This window comes from Myotis yumanensis, unplaced genomic scaffold (assembly GCF_028538775.1).
Source record: "Myotis yumanensis isolate MYYU_CA2020_CCGP unplaced genomic scaffold, mMyoYum1.0.hap1 SCAF_4, whole genome shotgun sequence".
NCBI classification, from domain to species: Eukaryota; Metazoa; Chordata; class Mammalia; order Chiroptera; family Vespertilionidae; genus Myotis; species Myotis yumanensis.
Genome location: NW_027223755.1, coordinates 54,430,338 through 54,457,123, shown reverse-complemented (window position 1 = coordinate 54,457,123; position 26,786 = coordinate 54,430,338). Strand labels below are relative to the sequence as shown.

The following is a 26,786-nucleotide window of genomic DNA, read 5'->3' as shown; positions in this document are numbered from 1 at the left end:
GAACACATTTCTTAGAAAATGGGTATAGTTGTCAGGGTAGTTTCAGCTGCAAGTGAGAGAATCCTAACTCAAAGATGAAGTAATATACGTATTAAAAATAATTTTACCCAAGGGATGCTCTAGCTTCGAGCATTGCAAGATCCAGGAGCTCAAGTAATGTGCCATCAAGACACCAAATACTCTGTCTCCATCTCCTAGTGCTGCTCACCTAACAGCTTCATTCTCAACAGAATTTTGCCTAGCAACAAGATCCACGTGGCTCAGATGGAACCTAAAGCTGAAGATTCTGGAGAAAGAATAGAAATCTCTTTATATTCTGCATTAATCCTTGAAAGCTTGTCTGGGAGAAGGAGCCTCGAGAGAGAAAAAGAATCACAAGGAGTGAGGGAGGCCACTTCCCAAAAGGGGAAAATTCTAGGAGGCAAAAAAGAAGCAGATGTCTGCTGCACTAGGGAAGACCCCGACTTAAAGATAATTACATTGTTCTGACGCAGGATTCTTAGCCAATATTCAGAAGAAGCAGGACTATCATTTAGTGGGAAATCATCTCTGGTACTTTAGGAAAAAGAGATAAGTGAAACAATTATTTTGGATTACCCAGTTAATTTTGGATTTATATATTTCTTACCAGGCAAAATTAATAGACGTCTAGTGTCATAGCTTATAAAAGTAGCTGGCTGACAGAGTTGCTCAGCACTAGCTCACCCTTCTTCTCTTTTCCTCTATGTCAGCATATCTGGTCAACAGCTCCTCCAAGGCACCAACAGCCTTCACAATGCTCCCAGGTGCTTGCATAATAGAATATAATCATAAAATCAACAAATTTACATTAAAGTTCTCTTAATTTATAGGCCCTTCTGAGGTCAGGGTGGGAAAAGGCAATTATTATCCCGAAAATTTCAGAATTGATGCTTTAATGGTGGGCTTTGTTCTGTTTCATTTTTCATTTTTATTTTAAATAGATGTTTAGAGAGAGAGAGGAAGGGAAGGAGAGAGAAACATAGATGTGAGAGCAGAATATTGCTTGGCTTCCTCCTGCATGCCCCCTAGTGTGTGTGTGGGGGGGGGGGGGGGAGGAGGGGGGGAGATCAAGCCCACAACCTGGGCATGTGCCCTGACCTGGAATCGAACCAGAAACCCTTTTGTGCACAGGATGACGCCCAACCAACTGAGCCATACTAACGAGGACGGGCTTTGGTCTGAATTAGAGATGGATTTTTTCCCCTCCAAATACTCAGAAATCAAGAATTACCCTTTTTGCCTGATTGCAAACCCCATCTTGTTTAGGCCTCTGGTCCCAATCAGAGTTGCAGAAGTCTCCTGGTTTCCCAATTAGCCTGTAGTGTCTTCTTAAAATCTCAGACTTCTCTTAGTACCAGGAAACCCTCAAATGTTTTAGTTTGGTGTGTGGTTAGAGGAGGAGGATATCGTGGGAGAAGATTCTGTTCTATCATATCCTCCTGGAGCTGGTCCAGGGTAACCTAATCCAAAAAAGTCCAACCACTATGTACCAACCACTATTCTAACCACTCTATACACAGTATCTCATGTGACCTCACAACCCTTTGAGGACACTTACCCATGGTCACACCACTAGTTAGTGGCGGAAGCTAAAATGTGAACTCATATACTCATATACTCTGGCTCCTGTGCCTATTCCCTTCACATGACACCTATATTTCATCTAATGCTGATGGGAAGAAACCAGAGAAAAGGCAGACAAAAAGTTAACATATCCATGTACCATGGATTCATATACAGAACAAATGTTTGTCCTCATTTATGTTTTATAATTCCTATTTTTTAATCTTCAGACACGGGACCAGATGCGCAGGAGAAATTGCCATGCAAGCAAATAATTACAAGTGTGGGGTCGGAGTTGCATATGATGCCAAAGTTGGAGGTAAAGCAGAGGGCTGTTCCTGTAGTTTTGCACTTTAAAAATATATTTTTTTATTGATTTCAGAGAGGAAGTGAGAGGGCATGAGAGAAACATCAATGATGAGAGAGAATCATTGATTTTGCCTCCTCCATGCACCCTACTGCAATCCAGGCATATGCTGTGACCGGGAATTGAACCGTGACCTCCTGGTTCATAGGTCAATGCTCAACCACTGAACCACACTGCCCAGGCTAGTTTTGCACTTTTAACTTGAGTCTTGCATTACCTGGTGTAAATGAGGTGGGGAGAGTGGGGGCGGGGGCTTTCAACAACCAGAGGAAGAAATGGACTCCATACAAAATGTGCTGTAGAACTTGGGTGTGATTTGCAAATGAATCAAAAGATCTGGATTCCTAGAAAATGGTAGCTGAATATAAGCCAATACATATGGGGAGGGGGTTTGAGATGCTGAATAGCTTTTAAAACAAACCTAATTTTCTCTATGTTCTGATTTAGAAGGTTTTCGTGTTGTGTGCTTATTCAGGGAACAAGAGGAGGAGAAATTTAGGCAAAGAATTTCCCTGCCTCTGAATTCTGCAGTTCTTCATTTCATGGCAAAGAACAGCTTTTAAAAATAAAAAGAATACATGCTTGTTATATTAAGAAGCCAAAGGTTATCTTCAATAGCAAGAATTTACAATCTCTAGTTGTTTCAGTCAGTGTTTTTGTGGGGAAACATATGGTAAGTTCCATCAGGGCAATTAAATAAAGGAACTGTTTACCAGAGTTCAAAGGAAACCAACAAGGGCTAACAGATGTAGGCAGATGTTACCACCTTTAGGCCCAAAGGAACAAGTGGAAGGAGTCAGTGGAAACTGGAGACAGAAAGCTGTGGCCATAGGAAAGAATCACTGGACAGGAGCTACAGCCTTGAGTACAGCCACCAAGCTATTTCCAGGCAAGAAGGAATCAGGGGAGTGAGTACCGCACTTTCCCCTCATCCCCCAACCTCCTGTTGCTGTCCTCAGTTGGTGGAACCCAGTGGGAAGACAAGAGAACCCATTGATGCAGTTCCTGTGGATAAGGGTGGTGGAGACTGGATCCAAAAGAGCTCACAGAGACTGTATTCCTTTTTATAAATAAAATAAATATCCATCTTGGCATATATAAGGTCTCTCTCCCTAATACAGCACACTCTTAGATTTTGTCATTCCTAATTACTTTGACACTAACACCATCAAAGTGCCATGTTAATTTAATGAAAATGAAGAAGTACAGATTATGTAATCACCTAGAAAAAGAATTCACTTTTTAAATGATAATAAACTAAGTACCTATAGTTTATGAGAGAATCATCTGATCTCTGTATTTTATGAAGGAGGAATCAGAAGCAAGATTCTCAAGGTAACAGTTTCCGGCAGTGTAGAGCTAAAATACAAGACTTCTCATTCCAAGTCTATTGATTTTCTTCCATTACTCTACCCTTTGACAGTCTAGCCCCAAGTGCATTTTTATATAATAATTTTCATTTTAAGCATCTACCGTATGGCCATCACTTATCCAACAACACACTATAGACAGTGTGTCCTGGAATTCAACAGGACATATTTGGGTACTCAAGTCCTGGCTTCCCAATTTCAATCTGTGTGGCCTTGAGCAAGGCACTGTCCATCTCTGACCTCAGTCTCTCCACCTCTAAAATGGGGAGAATTATAGAACCTGCCTCAAATCGTTGTCATAAGGATAGATGAGTTTATAAGTTTCAAGCCTGAAGAATGGTAGCAGCATATAGTATATCATCAATACATGTGAGCTGTTATTATCCCCATTTTATAGTTGAAGAAACTGAGGTAGAGGAAAGTTAAGTGACTTGCCCCCAAAATCATGCACCTCATAAATTGAAGAGCTGGAATTTCCCCCCAAATGTATTTTTAAAGAAAATAAATATGACTTTCATGTCAATTACGTGTTTTTTTTTTTTACCTGTGCTCCATTGTAAATAATAGTGTGAAAATCTGAAGCTGTGCATTCTGTTGCATTATCAGCCTGAAGCCAGGAATAACCAGGTAGCTTCCTGTATCCGTCTAAATTGCTTTTGCCTTCCTAGCACTTGAGTACATGAGTCTGATGATGGGTGGCAGCCTGTAGTAAAGCACAAGGAGCTACCGAGTCTGCCTTCTGCTGATGAAAAAACGATTCTCCCTCGGGAGGAAAATCCATGGCAATGATTTCATCCTTGAGATTATTTAGAAGAAAAGGAAGCATGTTCCTTGAAAATGTTTCTTAGCAAACACATAAAAGAATGGCCTCTGGGTTATTTTTATTTTTATTTTTATTTATTTATTTTTTTAAATATATTTTATTGATTTTCCACAGAGAGGAAGGGAGAGAGATAGAGAGTTAGAAACATCGATGAGAGAGAAACATCGATCAGCTGCCTCCTGCACACCTCCCACTGGGGATGTGCCCACAACCCAGGCACATGCCCTTGACCGGAATCGAACCCGGGACCTTTCAGTCCGCAGGCCGACGCTCTATCCACTGAGCCAAACCGGTTTCGGCCTCTGGGTTATTTTTAATCAGTGCTTAGAAACAAGAGTTCTTTTCCTATTTGTTAGTTTCCTATCATGGGTAGACCTTTGCAAGTTCCAAGGTTTCCTGTACAGAGTCATTTTTATGGCACAGGTTGGGCCACAGCCGTTCGTGGTATAGTCATGAGCAGGTATGTCAAGGGAGGGCTGTTTGGTGCCTCTTTCTAAAGGCTATCCTGTCATTTCTAGGTTATTGGAGTAGTGGGGGGAGGTGGGACATTTTGTAATCCACGATAACCATGGCTACTGCAAAGCACATAGTTATCTATAAAAGCGGGTAAGAAAGTTTATGGAGGCAGTGATTGTATCTTTCCTTTGTGCTGTTAGCAGCAGGCCATAGGCATTTGGGACATCCAGTGGTTACCCTGTTTTTGACTCTTTTGACAGTCCTTTTAAAAAATAAACATTAAGAGCATTATGCCATTCTACATGTACATCCTGACACCAACTTATTATTTGTGTGTTTTGCTTCAGGCATAAGAATGTTGGATGGCATTGTGACCGATGCTATTGAAGCCAGTTCAATTGGATTCAATCCTGGCCATGTGGACATTTACAGTGCGAGCTGGGGCCCGAACGACGATGGGAAAACTGTGGAGGGGCCTGGTCGACTAGCCCAGAAGGCATTTGAATATGGTGTTAAACAGGTGAGATGCTTAACGCAGACCCACCTGGAATGAAACCTGACTGTGGATATGTTGAGAAGGGAAGAACATTGAGCTTATATGGAAAGAAATGGTTGTCAATTTCTTGCAGTTGCTTATGATTTGAAATGCATTCAGAGAGCCAAATCATTCTTCAAGAGGGATAGAAGGGCTGAGATATTTTCCCCCATTTGGGTCTGACACTCAACAGAGATTTATTACTCTTAAAACATATACTTAAAAAAATATTCTGGATTATGTCCTTTCTCATTTTCCTGCTGTTTTGAATTTTCACACTAAATTATTACCCAGACTTCCTTCAAATGCTCTGAAAATGCATCCTTAAATATAAATATAACAGGGTGCTACCTCCCCCTCTGCACGTGCCTGGTGAATACGTGTGCCTTGGGTTTATTGCATTCTTGCCAGTATTCTATGGCCTTGTTCTGCACAGGATGGAACAAAAGTAGAAACTCTGGAGAGCACATATTGAAAAATCACAGAGAGAGTAGCCTTGACGAGGTCCATTCAATAGAAGAGTCCCTTTCAGTGCAGCTGCAAAGCAGATCTGAATAATGCCGGATTTTTTCGTTCTATTAGCAAACCAGAAGATTCAAGCAGAAAGGATAGGAAGTTCAAAGATTCAAATGTAGTGACATAAGGCAAGGGAAGAGTGAAAAAAAATGAGCAAGTGCTAAGGGCCAGATTACGAATCTGCAAAAGAAAGCCCCAGCTCTGCCCCACCCCAGAAAGGGCCCAGAGAAAGGACTGGCAGAGCCAGAAGCCCGTGGCTTCACAGTAGGAAGTGTCACAAGACTTCCAGCATTGATGCTGGAGTACCTAGAGGTGAAAAAGGCCACAATAACTGTCTCAGCATGTATTTGTTGGGGATGTTATGGAGGTGTGACAGTGACTCCAATAGATGATAATAGATGTGATATATTCAGGTTTTTCTTTCAGGGGAGACAAGGAAAGGGCTCCATCTTCGTCTGGGCATCTGGAAACGGGGGGCGTCAGGGAGATAACTGTGACTGCGATGGGTACACAGACAGCATCTACACCATCTCCATCAGCAGTGCCTCGCAGCAGGGCCTGTCGCCCTGGTACGCGGAGAAGTGCTCCTCCACGCTGGCCACCTCGTACAGCAGCGGGGATTACACTGACCAGCGAATCGTATGTTGCTTTTGTCTAACTCTCTCTGCTTAGGTAGAAGAGCATGACTTGCATTCATAAGAATCCTTTGGTAAAATTGATTTGTTTAAGCGTGATAGCTCAATTGGGGAGACTCGTCCTTTGCTCACTTGAAAGGCTGGCATATATTGGGAAGTTTTCTCTCTCGGGGATAATTACGCTTCTGCCCGGAAGATGTTGTCTCTCAGTCATTTTTAAACTCAGCCCTGAGAAGCCACCAGTCAGTCATTACCTCAGCCAAGAATCTAAACGTCTAGTCAGCTTGTGTGATGCCACCCTGAAAACAGCCTTAAAGGGCATCTCAGGATTGTAGGGGCTCTATCACCCTGTACTTGCTGATCCTTTAATAGCAGGGATATAGTCTGGCTTGCCCTTTAGCAGATGATAAAAATACAGAGCATACACCAGCGATGTCTCCTAAGAACAAACGACCTACAGGAAAATAACAGGCTACATTTCCCCTGAGGTGAACTTCTCAGCATCCGAATAAGCAGCTAAGGAAGGGTATATGCTCAGAGAGCATCTCCAGCCCACGTGTGGCTGTGTCTCCGCATCCATGAGTCAGACTGCCAAGGACAATTATTGGATTTTCCTTCAAGGGCCATGTGGAGCTTTGAGAACAGAGAGGTACTTTTAATTTGAAAATTTTAAAGTCCCACATTTAACTTCTGACACAGAAAGAGCCAACTAGCTAAAGTATGTATATTCTAATCTCAGTGAGAGAGCAGGTCATTTAGATGACTAGACTTTGAAAAGTTTGTAAAATTCATGCTAATAGCATCTCAACAAAATTGTCAGGATTACTGTCTTCTTCCTACTGGATCACAATTCTGGAACTCTGCCTGCTTCTGTCAACTACTCTAATTTCGACAGTAAAACTGTGGTCTCAACTTAAAAGCATTGACCTCCCCCTCATGCCCATATCTTCAGTTACACAAACAATAGTGACAGTCTGCCCAGGGAGTCTTTTTTTTTAATTTATTTTTTAGACAGGGGAGAGAGAGACAGAGAGACACACAGAGAGAGAGAGAGAGAGAGAGAGAGAGAGAGAGAGAGAGAGAGAGAGAGAACATCCATATAAGAGCAAAACATGGACTGGCTGCCTCCTGCATGCCCCCTACCAGGTATCAAGCCCACAACCCAGGTATGTGCCCTGACAGGGAATTGAACTAGCAACCTTTCAGTACACAGGATGACTCCCTACCGACTGAGCCACTTCGGCCAGGGCTACCAAGGGATTTTTTATGGCGGGCATATTTTAGTGCCTTTGAAAGGAGCATATCGGACATATTTTCCTCGGTGGTCGGAGTTCCTGGCTGTTGTCCAGAATTGCTTTTGAAAAAACAGTCCGCTATGCATTTCAGAGTCACCATTTCATAGACTGTCCCACATCTGAGCTGCTCTGCTCTGAAGTAGGAGGAAGAATTTCCATCTTTGTAAAGATCATTCCTTAGGTAAATCAGCCATAGAGACAGATGGTGAATTCTATTTGAGATGGTGGCAATAAATAGTCTTTGTCTTGCGCAAACCTCTTCCTCAGCACAGTCATCTCCGGGGGCTCACTTGCGTCAATGGGTAAAAGGGGCAGCCTTGCTTCCGCAACCTCTGAGGAGCAGAGCCACCGTAACTGGAGAAATTCAGCCACTCCAAGTGGGAAGCCAAAGGAGGTGATAATAGAATAAATTAGTTTTTAACACCTCCCTCCCATACATTGAAATCACTAGCTAAAAGCCAGAGAGCAGGAGCCTGGGTGGAGTCTTGTTAGTAATCCTTTGTCCCAACTGCTTGTTCTACCAGCAGTACTGTGGTTCTTCAGGCAGACAGGTTGGAAGTCACTTTGGTTTCTTCCCTTCGTCTCAGCAACCGCTTCTTAATTAAGCTAAAATAAGCCTAGGTAATTCTTTATGTTCAATAATATTGTGTAAAGATGCTTTCATAAGCAGGGTCTCATTCCAGCCTCAGAATCTGAGTCAGGAAATGTCAACCTCATTTTACAGATGGGGAAACCAAGTGCCTTGCCCTGGGAATACATCTACTGAAGAGCAGTTTTAGAATTCAGTGTACTAGATCTAAGTCTAGCACACTTTCCATTTGGAAAAAACACCATTTTCATCAATGTGCCGATGTGGACACTAACTCATGGGCATCAAATTACATCAACAGTGAGTGCAAACTACACACTAAACAAGTTTTGAACAACTAGTTCAAGTGGCCGAAATCAGAATGGCTTTATATTCTTGTACCGAAGAGGCAGTCGAATGTCAATCTGAAGGCAACAGGGAATTTTCATGAGGCAGAAGTTCTAAATATGCCAGACCAAACACAATGGATCTGATGATTAATGGGCCAGCATGATTCACAGTGATTTTGAAACAGTCCCTTTTTTACAGACAGCATTTCGTTTGGGAATCTCAGAGCAGAAAATATTCATAGTGGGAGTACTTCATCCCCCCAAAAGGCACCCTGATGCCAGAATTATAGACAAGTTGCATGGAGAGGAGAGTGAACTAAAATATCAGCAGATGGCAAACACCCGCCTGTGGTTTAGAGAAGGAAGCAGGGAATCGAATCAGCTCAGTTTCCTGATCATAGCAGATGCGGCCCTCGGTATGGTTTCCCCAGGGACAGGACCACACTCCTCACATGTTCTCCCACGTTTCTCTCCCCTTCTGGCGCCACACAGACGAGTGCTGACCTGCACAATGACTGTACAGGGACCCACACAGGCACCTCGGCCTCGGCACCCCTGGCTGCTGGCATCTTCGCTCTGGCCCTGGAAGCAAAGTAAGGCCCCGAAAGCTTCTGATCGCCATACTAAGGCTGCTTCTCCTCCTCCTTTTTAATAACACATATTGTTTTCTGAATACATGGTTACAGTAGAAAACTATAAATAATAATAAAATAAACTCTCTTCCAGTTAACATCTCGATGTAGATTTAGTACACACATATCTTACAAAACTGAATCTTCACATATACATTATTTTGTGATGTTTTTAAATCCTCCCTATAATATGTTAAGAGCATTTTCTCTTGTGTAAATCAATGTTCCTTGACCTTCAAAAACTCATGGTCTCCTCCAAGTGCTCCTCCCACTCAGTTCCAAGGCCTTCTCACTTCTGTTTATTCCCATCAGGAAATACTGTATATAGATAATTTCTGTGGGTAGTATTAGGAATGATAAGTTTATAAAACATCCTTTTTTCATATTATATAATCCCAGTCTTAGAGGAATGAGCATTAAAAACAAAATTTTTATCTTTTCATAGTATTCTGTTATATAAATGCAGATTTTATTAAAATTATATAATCATGCTTAGACACCCTTGTCCATAAATATTGATTGTCATCTCTGATAATTTCCGCAGGATAAACACTCCTAATTGGAATTTCTGGGTCAAAGGGTATGAATGTTTCAATGATTTTAATACATATTGACAAGTTACTGTCTAGAAAAACTGTAGCATTTTATATTTCCACCAGCATTATATGTATGAAAGTACCATTTTCCTAAGCCCTCAGTATGGTTTATTAACTTTTAAAGTTTTTGCTATTTTGATACATGCAAATGGTATCTAATCTTCATACACTTTTATTTCATTACTAATGAAGCTCAGTATTTTATATTCTTTGGCCATTTACCATCTGTAATTGTTTTTTTATGGCCTTGATTTTGTTTTATGCCTTAGTTTAGTTTGGTTGGTTAGACATTTACCTTTTAATTTTATTTATATGTAATTTTAAAGTAATTAAGTCAATATGTATACAGTTACATTTGCCAGTCTTTTCTAAAAGTTTTTTCCTTTGTTTTTACATTCAGAAAAATATTTACAACTCAAAATTAGATTAAACATTTATCTATATGTCTTTTATTATTATTCTTTTGCCATATTTAAGTCCTAAATCACCCTGGAATTTATTTTAGTGTATGATGTTAAAAAGGGATTTAACAACGTTTTTCCCTTATAATAATGACTGATAGTCTAATACTTAACACAGAGGGGGGAAATCCAACTGTCTCACAGATTTTTATTTGTCCTCATTTCTAGTTTCTAGTGTTGTGTGGTGAGAAATATTTAAATGTCACATCAGGTGGAGTGGTTGCATGATCAAGAAAGTGATTAAACTTTAAAATTACTATTACCCTTCCTACTAAGGAGTTTATCTTAGAAGAACATCCATATTCTCTAGAGAAGACAAAGCAGTCCCCTCATGTCATGTTCAGTAAATGAGGTTCACAGTAGCAGAAGAGAACCGAACACTTTGGCTCGTGCCACAGCTGGAAGAGCCCAGAAGTTGCTGAGTCTTTGTCTAAGAGGATTAAACCAGGGTAGTTCCAAGAGCCCTGGAGCACCTGTGGAGCTACAATTTAGTCCCAAATATCTCAGCTATGAGACGGCCACAGTGGCTAAGCAAGACAGGCCTAGCAAAACCCATACCAAGAGTCTACCTACTTGGATGGGCTGGAAAGATGGCTGGTAAGGAAAGAGCAAATCTGGGAAAAGCCTGTGCTATCAACCAGTACATTATGCTGCCTCCTATGGCCCTGGTGCAGAGGAAATGTTGAATGGTAGCTGCTCATCCTCTCAAACAAAGGGAAGTTAATAAGATTGAGGCTGATAAAGGAACATCCTAACTCTCATGCTTTATGAGTTCCTCATAAAAGACTCTTTGTCACAAGCAAACTACTTATGTTGCATTAAATATGACTTAGCTGGAGCACTGGGGAATGAGAAGAGGAGAGGGAAGGAGGAAGAATAGTTTCTGGCTCAAATATGTATAGAGGAATTTTCTTCCCTAGAAGAGTGTTTCTCAAACACCAGCTTAGATAATAATCACTTTCAGAGTTTTATGTAGTATGCAGATTCCTATGTCCCATTGCCATCAACTCAGATTCAGAAGTTTCTGGTATTTGGCCTAGAAACCTCCATTTTTAATAAGTGTCCTAGGCAGTTTGAATGCTAGTAGCTAGCTTAACCAAATTTTGAGAAACACTGCTATAAAGAGTTAATTTACAACTGTTTTTTCCTGCAACCTCATCTAGCTGTAATTGCCAAGATGTTCATTCCGGTACTCAATAGGCATAAAAAAAGATAGGAATTCCTTCGATAAATGCCTATGGTACCATTATTGTCATGTAGTGAGTATACGTTAGAAAGATGGCAGACAATAACCTCAGTCTTCTGTGGTGAGAGCAAGGGAAATCAGAGTAATTTTTAATAGAGAACACAAATTCTGTAGTGAAACACTGAATCCCTTGACATGTTTGGAGGTATTAAATAAACAGATGAACCAATCTTCTATTTTCATTAAAGGCTAGAGAAAGGAAAATAAACTTTCAATGCTGCATGAAACCTCTGGGTAAACCACATCAAAGAAATCCTTGACTCAGTGGGTTGTGAAATGTTGGAAAGTCTCCAGATTAGGAAATCTTCAACATACTGGACTTACCTAGTTGCGATTAGTGGCAGAATGAGACAGCCTCTAGGACTCTTTCACTTTAGAATTTTGTTTCCAATTACTTTACCTACACTCTTCTAATTAGAAGCAATGCTTAATTTCAATGTTTAATTCCACAACCCTTATTTTCTATAAATATATTCTTGATTTGCAACCTAATGCAGCTTTAAAATTTTTAATTATTGTGGTGCTGTTGAGCACTAATTAACAAAGGGAGGCTGTCAGGAATGAAATGTACGATTATTAGCAGCTCCTTTTCATTTATGAAATGCAATCACACAAATGAAGAATAACTCTGTTGGGAAAATAGGCTTAATTTTCCAAATTGCATGGCAATGAAACCCCCTTGAATATTTTGTAAAGAATAGGTAAAAGAAAATTAAAAAAATAAAACATGCAATTAAATATAAAAACAAATGTTCTACTATAGAAATACAGGAAGTCTATGCTTTGTGTTTGATTATCAAGACCCTGCCTTATGCTTCCTTAGTACACTTCTTCATCCCAACCTCCAAACAAACACCTGTCACATAGATGGTCAAATCAGAAAGTGGTGAGTTGCCCATTGATCACCTTGATAAAAGGCTTTTTACCTAAAACTCCATTTAAAGGACTGGAAAGATGCAAGAATTTCAATAAAATGCTTTATAGGACAGAATTAATGTCTGCATTCAAAAAATAGTCATTTCTCCTCAGCTAGTTAATTATTCCTAAATGTGGGATGGCCAAGGTGGAGACAAGATGAGGTATTTATGATACTGGGCAGATAGGAGGTCTGAACACTAAGGAATTCTGGAGATTATTATACTCATCCCTCTATTCTTATAAATAAGTCAACTCAGGACCAGGGAAATAAAGTGACTTGCTTAAAGCCACACGGGTCTTTGGTAGTAGATATAGTGTAATATGCCTTTTATTACTCCCTATTCTGTCCTCCATGATTTGAAATGACTTCTAATTGTCTTAGTTATATGTTTGTATTCTTTCTTCCAACTCATTATTTTAGCTATAACATAGAACTGGTTAGTTTTTTCAAATATGATTATAAAATAATGCTCTACCCTGCTATATTGATTCAGTAGGTTTAGGATAGGACGTGGGAATTTTCAATATTTACAAGTGTCCCAGATTATGGTGCAAGGAATTTGGAACCCATGAGAATCACTGAACTGGAGTCTTTCTAAGGCCTCCATCAGTCACTCTCTGGCTGGTATGTTTGTCAGGAGATCAGCTGATACGAGAGTGAATCTACTGAGCTTCTAGGTGTCAGAGTAGCAAATTAAAGCAATAAACCAAAAGTGAAAGAGTTAAGCCTTTAATCTCTTACCACACTGGCAAAATCTAAAACAAGAGGAAACAATGACTACCCTAGTCCATTCCCCCCCCCCCCCCCCCCCCCGCCCGCCAAGAATGGTGCCCCAGTCACAGGTCAGGTGAAGCATCACATTCATGAGGGTCTTCTCACTGTTGAGGGACCCCCCACCCCCAACAAAAAAAGGCTCTGGTAGTTATATGGATTCTGGGGTGGGGTGGGGCTTGGGGAAGGCTAGGAGTGGAAAAGTAGAGGGGGGAAAATGTCTTTAAGGTTTCTCCCACTCCCCCCATAAGGAGGCCTTAGCAGAGACCTCATATATAATTACATATTGTTTTTGTGATTAATCACTATGCTTTAATTATGTTCTATTTGTAACAATGAAATTGGGGGTCACCACAACATGAGGAACTGTATTAAAAGGTCGCGGCATTAGGAAGGTTGAGAACCACTGCCCTAGAGAGACCTAGTTGCATGGGCTCTACACCCAGGCTGATGTGGGGAGGGAGCTTCCCTGGGAGGCCTGCCAGGTATCCTTTGCAATACCTACCAGAAGACATTTTAACCACTATGCTATTGACTCTAGGAAGAAAACAGCAAATTGAGCCAGATTTCCTGAGGGTTGTTTCACAACCTAGTGATAAGCTAGAAACCTTGAGGACTAATGCTTGACTGGCTTAATAGACACAATGCAAGTCTCAAAGCTAAGGGAAAGCTGGAGATCTTGAAAGACTCTACTGATTAATTGCAGTAAGTTTTAAAATTATATTTGGGGGCTAGTTAACATGTAGTCACATTCAATCATTCAGCCATCCAATATTTACTCAGCTTATACTCTGTGCCTGCAATTCTTCTGAGTTCTAGGTACACATCAGAGAACAAGACTGATTAAAATCTCAGCCCTTCTCATGGCTAAATCTAGCAGGGGAGACAGACATTAATGATATATAAAACAAATGTATTACCCAATATGTTAGAGGGTGATAAATGCTATAAAAGAAAACAGTAGAGCAGGAGAATAATGCTCAGGAGCGTTGGGAGAACTGAAATTTTACATAGGATGATTGGGAAAGGCTCTATGTGCATTATAATAGACCTAACAACCCTATGATTATCTTTATATTGTTGCTAAATTAATTGTATCAAGACTTCTGGTTAAACCACTTCTTTGCTCAAAATTTTTCAATGATTCCCCATTGCCCAAATGATAAAGTATAAGCCCCTTACCTGGCAGTCAAGGCCTTCACCATCTGGCTCAGTACTCCTTATCACCTCTTCCTGCTCCAGCAAACCAGACTATTCACTGTACTTGAGCCACATGATGTACTTCACCCCCTCCCCCCTCCTCCCCCCACCACACAGGTTTTGCTCCATTGCCTCATTCTCTTTTCTCTCACTCCACTTCTTGACATTCTACCCACTCTTTAAAGTTCAGCTCAAATATTTCCTCCCAGCAAAATCTCGCTAGATCTTCCCAACCTGAAATAATTATCTCTCTACTAAACTCCTGCAGTGCATTATGCCATAAACACATTATTCAGCAGATATATTATAGTAATAAAAAAATAACCTTAGTTTTTTACTGGAGTGTAAGCTTCTTAAAAACAAGAACCACCTCTTTAAATATCCCCACAGTATTAAGCATAGTGATCTTACAAGAGTGATCTCAAGTAGCTAAGAGTTTCTTGACACTTTTGATATATAAAGAAAAGAAACAAAAACTACTTGAGTAGGAAGCCAGCCCATATCTTTAAAATCTGAGTCTTCTCAAGAAGAAAGTTGAGGACTTTGTTAATAATGCTAAAAATGCCAAGGATGTTAATGGACAGCAGAAGACTGAAAGAATGAAAGGAGGTGCTGTCATTTTTATTTTTGCTCCAGGTAAACTTAACTGATTAGGAATCATGAACCAAGTCCTATATTTCTACAATGCTGAAGACAAAATTTTACTAATGATAAGAACTTAACTTGCATGGTATGAAGAGAAGTTTTCCATACTGTATTTTGATTTCTAAATGAAAAGACATACAAATAGTAATGCTAGAATTACATTAAGTACAGTTACAAAAGGTACTTCATAATTTCTGAATAGAAATGCTTGTTCTTAGCACTTGCTTTTGCAAGGAAACTTCATTTTGTCCCTGAAAGATGTTTTGGGTCACTTTCCATCCAGTCCAAATCTAACCTGGCGAGATATGCAGCACTTGGTTGTCTGGACCTCTGAGTATGACCCACTGGCCAATAACCCTGGATGGAAAAAGAATGGCGCAGGCTTGATGGTGAACAGTCGGTTTGGATTTGGGCTGCTAAATGCCAAAGCTCTGGTGGACTTAGCTGATCCTAGAACCTGGAACAGTGTGCCTGAGAAGAAAGAGTGTGTGATAAAGGACAATGACTTTGAGCCCAGGTAAGTGTCTCGGGAATTTTGAATTACTGTGTGCCCATGGCACTATTTGATATGTTTGTCACTTTGTCTAATTTTTTTTTAAATATATTTTTTTTATTGATTTTTTACAGAGAGGAAGGGAGAGGGATAGAGAGTTAGAAACATCGATGAGAGAGAAACATCGATCAGCTGCCTCCTGCACATCTCCCACTGGGGATGTGCCCGCAACCAACGCACGTGCCCCTGACCGGAATCGAACCTGGGACCTTTCAGTGCGCAGGCTGACGCTCTATCCACCGAGCCAAACCGGTTTCGGCAACTTTGTCTAATTTTTTTCTCACCTTCCTTTCTGAAGTAGATGGAGGTAGCATTTGCCAGTGTTCGCTATGGGTCCAGGGGGAATATTGAGATCAAAGATCTGTAAATCATGTTAGCATATTTGCATTTTCCTCTCATAGCCTACCTACCATCTAGCATTATGTTTAAGGTGTACCATTGTTTTATGTAGCACTAAGAACAATCATAGCTACTTAAACTATTATCAATCATCAATTTTAAGATTTATCCCAAATTCAAAGATGGTAAAATGTTGAAAAAATGCATCTTAGAATTGATGAAATACAGTACTCGCCAATAAGTATTATCCAAACCTCAAGAGCCTCACTTCATACCACAGTGCTGTGTGATTCATCATCTTTCTTCCATGAAGGAATCTTTATCATACTGCTTTTACACAGACCACATCTGACCCACCACATCTAGCTCCGGAAGCAGAATCTGCTATGACTGTCTTGTTAATCCTATCACAACATGATTATACTGAAGACCCACTCACACAAAATACCCAAGGGTAGAAGGCATGGAAGACATGTCCATTGCAATAATAGACCACTTTTAGATGGATCCAAGGCAAACCTGCCTGAATTCAATTCCACAGTAAACAGCATTTTTTTCAAGTACCTGTGTTCTTTACTATTTTCTTTTCTTTTTATTTTATTGTGGTAAGAACACTTAACTGGGTTCTGTATTCTGTTCCACTGGCCTATATGTCTGTCTTTATGCCAGTACCATACTGTTTTGATTATTGTAGCTTTCTAATATATTTTGAAATCAGGCCGTATGATGCCTCCAGCTTTGTTCTTTTTTCTCAGGATTGATTTTGCTATTTATGATGAAACTGTAGAATTGGTTTTTTTTTCTATTTCTATAAAAGCCTTACCATTTTCTATGCATTATTCACTTATAGCTAATCCTGAATTAGGTTCTACTCATAATAGGGAGAGACAACAAGCTTAGTTAAGTATCAAGTACAAGACAGATGTGTACATATTTGTATAAAGTGTAAGGAAGAAGAGATACACTTTATTCAATGGAGATTCATTAATATATTTAGAGCCCTGAAAGCTAATGGAGAAGTTATCATTGAAATTCCAACAAGAGCTTGTGAGGGACAGGAAAATGCTATCAAGTCCCTGGAACATGTACAATTTGAAGCAACAATTGAATATTCCCGAAGAGGAGACCTTCATGTCACACTCACTTCTGCTCTTGGTAAATTTTTTTTTTAACTTTAAAATGTTCTTTTAAACCATTTGTTTAAATGTAAATTCAATTACTTCAAATCAATGAGTTTTTGTTTCTTTATAGAACTAAGTCTCCCAATAGATATTTTCAGGTCTTAAAAAATATGCTTCTCCTCCCCCCCCCCAACCCCCCCCCCCCCCCCCACTTTTTTTAACATCAGAATTCTGCCCTGCTCATTCCCACAGGTCCTTAGATAAGCAAAGAACAAGGTCTATTCAAATAATAATGTAATTAATAAGCCTTTCTGGAGTCAATGAATACCATAATATACATTTTCAAATTGTGCTCATTTTTCCAGGTCACTGATCTATCATTCTTTTCTCTCAGGTAACATGTTAGTGAAAATTACTCTGATACTTAATAAAGCTGATAGATACATCAGAATCAATTGAAAAACTGAGACTTCTGATCCATGAAAGAGGGTTGAGAAGACTAACAAATTTCCTATAATGATATTATTAAGGCAGATGATGTGATATATGGGCAGTTGCTCTTTCCTGAGAGGGCACTAAGTCAGATGAGATTCTGGATGGGAAGAGCTTGTGAACACAAACCATAATCCACCAAGAGAAGCTGTCCCAGCACTCTTCTACATGCAGTCTCTGAATAAATTCCATGTCTGTAGGTGATGTGTGAGGAAAAATGAGCTATCTCCATAATGTCCTTCCAGGATATGAACTTCTTACAGCTTTTGAATAGGTTCTGTTAATTTTGGAGTTACACTTTCTAGATATCTTGGAATTGTCTTGAAAGGTTGGTGGACTGCTTTTTCATTAATGGCCCTGTAGTTTTTTTGACCCTTTCACTTAGAAAGTAATATTATTTATTGTTCTATAGAAAGCTTGGATTTGAAAATTTAGAGTTACTCCTATTACTAGTTTTATATGACAAGAGATTATTAAATTAACATAGCTTTTTAATGTATACACAAGATTGTAGACTCAGGCACCTATTAAATTCTCAAAACTTCCTCTTATATTTCAAAATGACAGTTCCATCAAAATGTATTTTAGGTCTTTGATTCTCTTCTTTAATTTAGTTTGTAAACGTAGGTCTCTGAGTTCTTATTCAAATAAACCTTGCTATATTCATTCATTATTTTGTTTTCTACAGTATGGATTGAGAACTTATTATATGTCAGATAATGTGCAATGTACTGTGGATAAAAACATTTGGAGGGTTAATCTCTCCCAGCTTTCATTTTCATTATCAGATGCTAAAGTGTGTCCTATCAGAGCTGTTAGGACATTTATTAACTTGCATTTCTTGTATGAAAATAGGAACCAACACTGTTCTGTTGGCTGAAAGAGAGCGGGATACATCTCCTAATGGCTTTAAAAATTGGGACTTCATGTCTGTTCACACATGGGGAGAGAACCCAGTAGGCACCTGGACTTTGCAAATTACAGACATGGTAAGTAAGAAGGAAAGGCTATAGAAACACCAGCTTACTTTTAAAAACATTGAAGGTGTTTTAAGGTTGGTGTCATCATTCATCAGGGCCCTAAGGAACTTTGATCACTCTGTAGTTGAAGTAATGACAAGATGTAGTGTTTCAAGTCCTGCCACTTGGCTACATAGATTTAAAAAATATTAGGCACTGGCCATAGTGGAAGAAAGAGAAGATATTCTGATATGCAGTGTGACATATTGTGGGACAAATCCAAGTGTCCCACATGACCTACTCACCAGAATGAGCTGTATTAAAAAACATAGTTAGCCAGACTGGCATGGCTCAGTGGTTGAGCATCGAACTATGAACCAGGAGGTCATGGTTCGATTCCTGGTCAGGGCACATGCCCAGGTTGCAGGCTCAGTCCCCCATAGTGGGTGTGCAGGAGGCAGCCAATCGATGATTCTCTCTCATCATTGATGTTTCTATTTCTCTCCATCTCTCTTCCTCTCAGAAATCAATAAAAATATATTTAAAAAAAAAACCATAGAGAAATGCTAGACCAGCTTTGCTTATGACACTCCACTGGAGTCACATGAAGGAACTTTTACAAATATTTACTACAGTGGCCATTTAGAAGTAGCTTACTTATTAGAGAAGACTTATTTAATATGACTTTGTTTTGTCTCAGTTCTTTCACTATGTTTACTAACACTCTTTGATATCTTCCTATAATTATAACATACAGTCACAAAAATAAAGGGGTGTCAGAGCAAAAAACCAAATTATTCATACAGCTGAATTACACTGATTTATACAGCTGAATTATTTATTTTTGCATCATTTCTCCAGCATTTTCTAAAGGTGAGCATATAAATAAATGGGGTTTTGGTCTGAGTCCTCCTGAGAGAGATATGTTATAAGTATCAGCAGTGCCAGATTTCAATGTCTAAATAATTTTTTAATTTAAAACTAGTGGCCCAGTGCACGGATTCGTGCACATTTGAAAGAAAATTAATTAGAAGAAATATTTTAATATCTCTATTTGCCCTTTCTCTATAATACAAGTGTCAACCAAATTCACATTCGATAATAACGTATCGAAACACACTGGCGCCAGCGAGAGCTTTATATGTATTGTGCACGTGCGAGTCAACTTAGCCTTTTATATATATAGAATAAACTTGCTTAATTAGACCTGCTTTCTGATTTGGCTAAACTTTTTCCAGCCCAGTGAAGCACCACAACTTCTCTTTCAGGTAATTGTCAGCAACACAGTAGTAAATATCAACATGAAGCAGATTATTATTGTAGATCACGCAGGGAGAACAAAGGGTAAAATATTTAACTGCAGCAGTATTTGACTATATTCTGCACAGTGAGAAAAACTGAAGTAATTTTCAAGGTCCACCATTTCTTACTTCTTTTCAGTCGGGTCAAGTTTCTAAACTTTCTAAATTTCCATTTTCCGGCTAATGAAAAGAAAATAGGATTCTACCAAGTCTTCTACCTACCTACTCAAGGATTTCTGTGAGGATCAAATGAGATGAGGCACGGGAAAATGCTTCACAGACATTTGGTTAAAGTATAAAATGTTTGCACCTGGCTATAAAACAAATCATGTTCCTGGACTGAAGAAACTCCAAGGAGGCTAGTCACTAGGGAGAGGAAGTCGTACGTTGCTATGTGATGTCATTACCTGGTGCCCACAGCGACCATTTCTGGGCTGGGGTGGGCTGTGGGCTGCATATTGTGCCATGGAGTCTTGGCAGCATTGGCTGCAATTTGGTGGGCTGTCGCTCTGGGGTGGTGGGGAGGTTCGTGGTGCTGTTTCTTTGTAAATGGCCAATGTGCATCATGGCAGCTCCTGTGTTGAGCATATGCCCCCTGGTTGTCAGTGTGTTTCATAGCGATTGGTAAGATGGTTGGAAGGACATTTAGCATATTAGCCTTTTATATAGAGAGATTTACCTTTATTGCTGAAAGTAGTATAGTTGTCCTCCTATTTCCCCCATTGACCCCTTCTAACCCACACCCGCCTAAATAGCTTTTTAAAAAGAAATTATTCCTGAAGATGTCAATTAAATTAATACAAATTCTATAGTTATTGTTACTTTATTCTCTGAGAATATCTTTCTCCCAAAGACAGCTAAATTTAGTATTGGCATCTGTAAAAATTCCTGCTCTCATGGGGAGAACAGGAAATGTTCTTAGTAGATTGTCTTGTTCTTGAATGTGGACTCCACTCTTTAAATCAGTTTCACCATCAGGAAGCTAAGAAAAACTGTTTACCAAGATAAATCTGCAAAATTTGACTTTATGTTTTTGAATATTTTTTAGACATTTTAGATTTCAGCACATTATTTTAAACATAGTTTTTGAGCTTCTGAAAAGTATTATTCCCATAAATGTACAGTTTTTAAGGGTTGATTAATGCTGAAGGCTATTTGTAATACTCCATTGAGGCTGACTTTTTTCCCCAATGGAATGTTTCTAAAAGTTGATAATTGTTTAATATAATTCTATTTATAGATGTACAGTCAATTTTTCAAGAATACATTCCATATAGAGATTAATATAAAGAGTTCTGATTTTTTAATTAAATGATGAAGCAATTAATCATTTTTTTAAATCCTTGAGCCTGTAAACTGTCAATTTTCATAGCAAGAATAAATCCAGTGATTTTTTTCCTTGTTTTTTCCTTTATTATCTTTTTTAAAATGTGTGTTTTTCTTTTTTCTTATTGGAGTACCATTGGTTAATTAGGTTATATAGGTTTCAGATGTACAATTCTATAATACATTATCTGTATATTGTATTGTGTGTTCATCTCCCCAAGTCAAGCCTCCTTCCATCACCATTTATCCCCTACCAGTGATATATTTCTTTTCACACAGAGCTCTACATATGGAATGCACAAAATTTTAAAATTAGATTTAGACTATGAAATCCTTTTTTGATAGTCTGAAGGATCTTGTTTTATGTTACTCAGAACACACACTGTTGCTTTTTTCTCTGAGAATGCCTTTCTCCTAAAGACAGCTAACGTTGCAATTTAGTATTGGCAGCTGTAAAGATTCCTGCTTAAAATATATATGCTTATTCATCAGTCTGGAAGAATGCAAAATGAAGGGAGAATTGTGAACTGGAAGCTGATTTTGCACGGGACCTCCTCTCAGCCAGAACACATGAAGCAGCCCCGCGTGTACACGTCCTACAACACCGTGCAGAATGACAGAAGAGGGGTGGAGAAGGTGGTGGACTCAGGGGAGGTTTGTGTGGCTGGATTCTTCTTGGCATGCTCTTTTTTTGAACTGTAAATTGACAATGTAGTGAGTGAAGCTGCCCCTAACTTTTAGGCGGGGAGTGAGTCAAACATGGGTAAAGAAGAAAGGGAGTGGGAATGGTAAATTGTTTATTTTCCATAGGATGAAACTCTATTGTTTTATTCATTCATTCATTGCATATTTAGAAATTAAAATTAATGAATTCAAAATTATTGAATCCACTAACATGAATTCTACTTCATTTATCAAAGTGAAGGAGACCAATAAGTATGAGCACTTATAATACATCATCTTATTCCGTTTTCAAATCCACCAGAAGTGGAGGTATTCTTATTCCTATTTTACAGGTGAAATTAGGGAGATTAAAAGGTGCCAGGGATATAACAGTAAGAGGAAAATTGAGGACTGAAAACTGAGTTAGTGTAACTCTAAGCCTTGTGCTCTTTCTGCTCCCCAACTGCCAGGAGGAGGTGGGGGTGCGGGGGGGGTGGGGGAGGGGAGGGGGAAGCAGTGGGCATGAACTACAGCTGGCCTGCCCAGCTCTAAATAATGAGCCTTCTTCCCTTTGTGGGTGGATTTCTGTGTTTCAGGAGCAGCTCACAGAAGAGAACCTGAATGAGAAGCCCCTGACTGAAAAAAGCCTCAGCAGCAGCAGAGGGAGAGACAGAGAGGAGGAGCAGGTGGAGGGAGCCGCATCCGAGGCCATGCTGCGACTCCTACAAAGCGCCTTCAGAAGAAACTCACCACCAAAGCAATCACCAAAGAAGTCTCCAAGTGCAAAGCCCAACATCCCTTACGAAAATTTCTACCAAGCCCTGGAAAAGCTGAACAAACCTTCCCACCTTAAAGACACTGAGGACAGTCTGTATAACGACTATGCCGATGTTTTCTATAACACCAAACCTTACAAGCACAGAGATGACCGGCTGCTGCAAGCTCTGGTGGACATTCTGAGGGAGGAAAACTAAAGGAGTCTGTGATCCTGAGTTGGAAGTATTCATGCTCCTTCCTTACCCATAGATTTCGCCTGTGTCTGAAGTGATTGTTTTTGCCATTGATTCTTATGCTTATAATATCTTTTATTATACTTTTTCTTTTTCTCCCCAAAATGGATATTTGAAAGAGATGAGCTCCAACAGTAAATCCAACTTCCTGAATGGATCATGGATCTTTTCAAGCACCTCTTCCTGCCTACACAAGTAATGCGTTTGTTTTTTCCAGAGCCACAGTTCACACGTGGTCCTCAAGCCACATTAGAATGCCTCCCTGAGCCCTTTCATTTCATTTCTCAAAAGAAAAGTTATAACCTGGGGCAATAGATAAATTTGAAAAGTAATCTGCAAAGAATGAGAGGAAGGAAATCTGTTCTGATAGCTTGTCTCCTGTCTTTGCTCTGTGGTTCTTGGAATTTTGATGCCAAAGACAGCTTTGGAAAGTCTCGAATGAAAGTGTTCATAATTAGACCCCTACCCCATCTTTTCTATTCCAAAGTACTACTTATTCAGGGAGTAGTACTTAGATCCATAAACAGACCTCAGAATCTGTGTGATCTGGTTTGGGCTGTGTTAGAACATTCCTTGCTTGGTGTGCCACATAAGAGGCCTCTTTGATCCAACGGTGACTGAGACCCATGCTGTGTGTTCTGGTCTTCCTCCATTTCCTCCTCCCTTGTCTTAGCCACAAACTGCATACTGAGAGAACTAATTTATGCTACTTTCTTAGAATAAACTTACACTTGGCACTCAGCAAGTTCCTAGTCATAATTTTTATTATTAATAATAACAGAAAACCACTCATAACATGGAGAACCAATATAATAACAGGGGAGAGCCAATGGGAGGTTTTGTTTGTTTTGAAAATTGTATTCATTGGAATAGGTTTTTCTGGATCCCTGAAACTGAGTATTCATTCCTTGACACTAAAGGCTCTTCTGTAATGGTATAGCTGATAGTATCCAAATTCTCATCAAATGGCTTCCAAATTTCAACTCAGAGGACACGAGGTGGCAGCCCACAGGCCACATTTGTCCTTCAGGTAGGTTTTTTCTTTTTGACATGTAAAATGTTTTTTAAATGTGAGTGATTATTGAAAATATGAGATTTTACATAAAACCTGATACTCAGACCCATCTTCCATCATGGCAACAGTTGCCTGGAGCTAAGTAGCTAAACTTGAGTGGCAGGTCCCCAAGGCTCTCTGCTTCATGCTACTTATGGCAGCCACCTTACTGATGAGCACTCAATAGGCCTTTTATTTGGCCCCACTCTTGAACTAAATGAACATTTTCAAAGTGTAAATGCACTAGGAAAAAATATCTTCAACTTCTTTCAGGCAGGATCTGTATAATAATAATTATGAGAATTTTCCATGACTTAATTAAATTATTGGCCCCCAAATGGTATTTTAGACTCCTGCAAGTACCTCTGATATCTAATCTGACATGTTCATTTAACCTCCCCTTCCCTGGATGCCCATTTACACTAATTCATTAACTTCCTACCGCTTAGCTTCCCATTCTCTCTGTGCTCACAAAGGCTCTGGTCACCTACAATGGCATTCTCCCAGTGGGCTCGCTGTTTGCTGTTCTTCCACAAAGTTTGAACTTTATCAGGCTACACATAAACTAGACCAAGAAGAGAACACTAGAGTCTCTCAAGTGCTTTGGTTTGAAGTATGGTTTGTAACACAAAATTTCACCCCCTATTCCACCATATGAAATTGTGCAGAATAAGGTTATCTCCAGAGCAGTACCCATAAAGCTTTAAGGATGTTCTCCTAAAAGAATTACAGTATCAGTATGTTCTTGGAAGTTTCACATGCTCTTCGATATGAACTGTTAGATAGAATTTTTAAAATTTCAGCCCATCAAAAAGTACTAAAACTGAAAAGGATCAGGAGTAATGAGATACATTTTCAACTAAAAACAACATCAAAGCTAAGGCCCAGAGGGGACAATAAACAATCATAAAGGAAAGCTCATCCTTTCCCCATTCCTAGCCTACTGCTAATTGTCTGAAGCATTCTTTTTTATCCTTCTAACAGAATCTTTTCCTGATTAAACCCCCAACTAGCTCATTGGATTGCAGCCAAGGTTCACTTTAGAGAAGCTTTGATATTTAAATAAAGTCATGTTTGAATGTTTCCAACCTGGAGTATATTGTTCAGACAAAAAATATTTTTGTCAGTCTTTCTTAGTGCCTGTGTGAATTTTTGTGAAAATGTAAGAGAAGAAACATATACTATTTCCCTCAAAAATTTAAATTATATTTTCTTTACAGGTATTTATAATGTAGCAATGCTTTTATCAAACAGAATTTTAAAAGGTATAATAAATTATATTAAAGAACAAAAATTTTCCTGAGAATAAGAAAGTTTCGTCCAATAAAATATTTTTGAAAGGCATGTTCCTCTGTTAGTAAAAATAAAAAATATAATATGTATGTGTTGTGATTAAAAAGTGACATCTAATAGCCTAACATAATGTGTAGCTGACTTTAACATGTGTGGTTTTAGCATTCTTAAGGGAACTCCCACATTATACACTTGATGTATTAACCAGAATATGTAAAATATGCTTATAAATCAGAAGAATAAATGATTTCTCACAAAGTCAAAAAGAAAAAAGCTCATGTTTCCAACAAAAATAGGGTCTCTTTTTCTTATTGTGTTTCCCAATGAACTGTAAAAAAAAATAGTTGATGGTTTACATTAAAAAGGTAATTCCTTTGTAGAATAATGGGCTTTCTTAAAGGCAATTTAAGAATTATTTGAATAGGTATATTTTATTTTCCCTTGTAACTCAGTCTTTCACTTTTTGACAACAGAAAAAGTTCTATAACTGAGCCTTAACTGAAGTATTGAGAAAAAAACAAAAACCTAAAGGGACTTACTACCTGTGAGAGAAAGGGTCTTACTACATGACTTTGTTTATAGGCCAGATTATAGCAGCTAAGCATCAAATCCTTCTTTCCCATCAGAAGTCCCCAATTCCCAACTTGTCACCCTGCCCTCTGGCCCACTTTCCTCTCCTGCTCCAAACCTGCCTCCCTGACTTTCCACCCCCACGTCTGAAACTTATCTTCCTAACCTGGGTGGATGGTTTTCCCTCAGACTCTATTCCTTCCTTCTAAGTCATACTTATTCAGTCAAACAGAAATATTCTATTCAAGAATTCCAGAAAGAATGTTCTAACTAGCTCTGTCCTCCACATGCAGCCATCTTCAAAGTCTTCCCACCAGAAGGGTTCAAGATATGCCTCAGCTTTCCTTTGAATGCCTATTTGGTAACTGTTGGATTAACCACGTGCAAGCCGAGAGTACAAACACACCTATATACATGTCCCGAAGATAAACATTAACTCTTATATACAAATTAAACCCATAAGAAGGAAGAGTAATGTTTTCTAACTGCCTCATAATTGTGCAAGGCTATAGCACTAACACACAGGATAACGATTATTATCCACTCCACTCCCTCTGCCCCTGTGAGAGAGTGTACTTTCCTGGCCCATTGATGTTGAGCTTGACCACGTGATTTGCTTTGGTCAGTGGATTATTAGTGGATGTGATGTAAGCAAGGGCCTAAATGTGCTTGCACAGTGTGGCTTGGCTCTTGCTTTCAGTGATTCAGTGCTCTGAGAAGAGTATGCCCCGGGGAATTACTGCCTCTTCAGCCTGTTTCCAGAACAAATGTATATGTAGCAGATTGACATTCTGGAACCAAACCCAGCCAACTTACAACCCGAGACAGAGCTGTCCAGATAAGTGCCGCCTATATAAGCTGCATTTGTTATCTTGGCAACTTGTGAGAATGAATAAATGCTTGTTGTAAGCAACTGAGTTTTGGGGTAGTTTGTTACATAGCCTTACTATGTCAACAACTCAATAATAAAATAAAAGTTTCATTTTTTCATCCCGCTAATAATACCACCCCTTTCAAATTGTGCCTTGCTGATTCTGGAATACAAAAAAAGAAGCCAGTATTTAACCATATACCTCTTCATGCTGATCCCATAGCTAAACAAAGACCCTGTCCAAGCCTGGACATTTTCATTTTTA

General features: G+C 39.2%; 1 protein-coding gene across 1 annotated transcript in view; it reads left to right on the top strand.

The window, feature by feature from the left end:
- PCSK1 (proprotein convertase subtilisin/kexin type 1) overlaps positions 1–26,538 on the top strand; it is a 41,837-nt gene extending 15,299 nt beyond the window's left edge. Inside the window, exons 6-14 of the mRNA XM_070412363.1 lie at positions 1,815–1,903; positions 4,948–5,120; positions 6,078–6,290; positions 8,992–9,092; positions 15,253–15,486; positions 16,859–17,016; positions 18,330–18,463; positions 21,553–21,714; positions 22,320–26,538. Of these exons, the coding sequence (XP_070268464.1) occupies positions 1,815–1,903; positions 4,948–5,120; positions 6,078–6,290; positions 8,992–9,092; positions 15,253–15,486; positions 16,859–17,016; positions 18,330–18,463; positions 21,553–21,714; positions 22,320–22,697 (1,642 nt within the window). The 3' untranslated portion in view covers positions 22,698–26,538. The remainder of the gene's footprint in view (positions 1–1,814; positions 1,904–4,947; positions 5,121–6,077; positions 6,291–8,991; positions 9,093–15,252; positions 15,487–16,858; positions 17,017–18,329; positions 18,464–21,552; positions 21,715–22,319) is intronic.
- Positions 26,539–26,786: the final 248 nt, after the last annotated feature.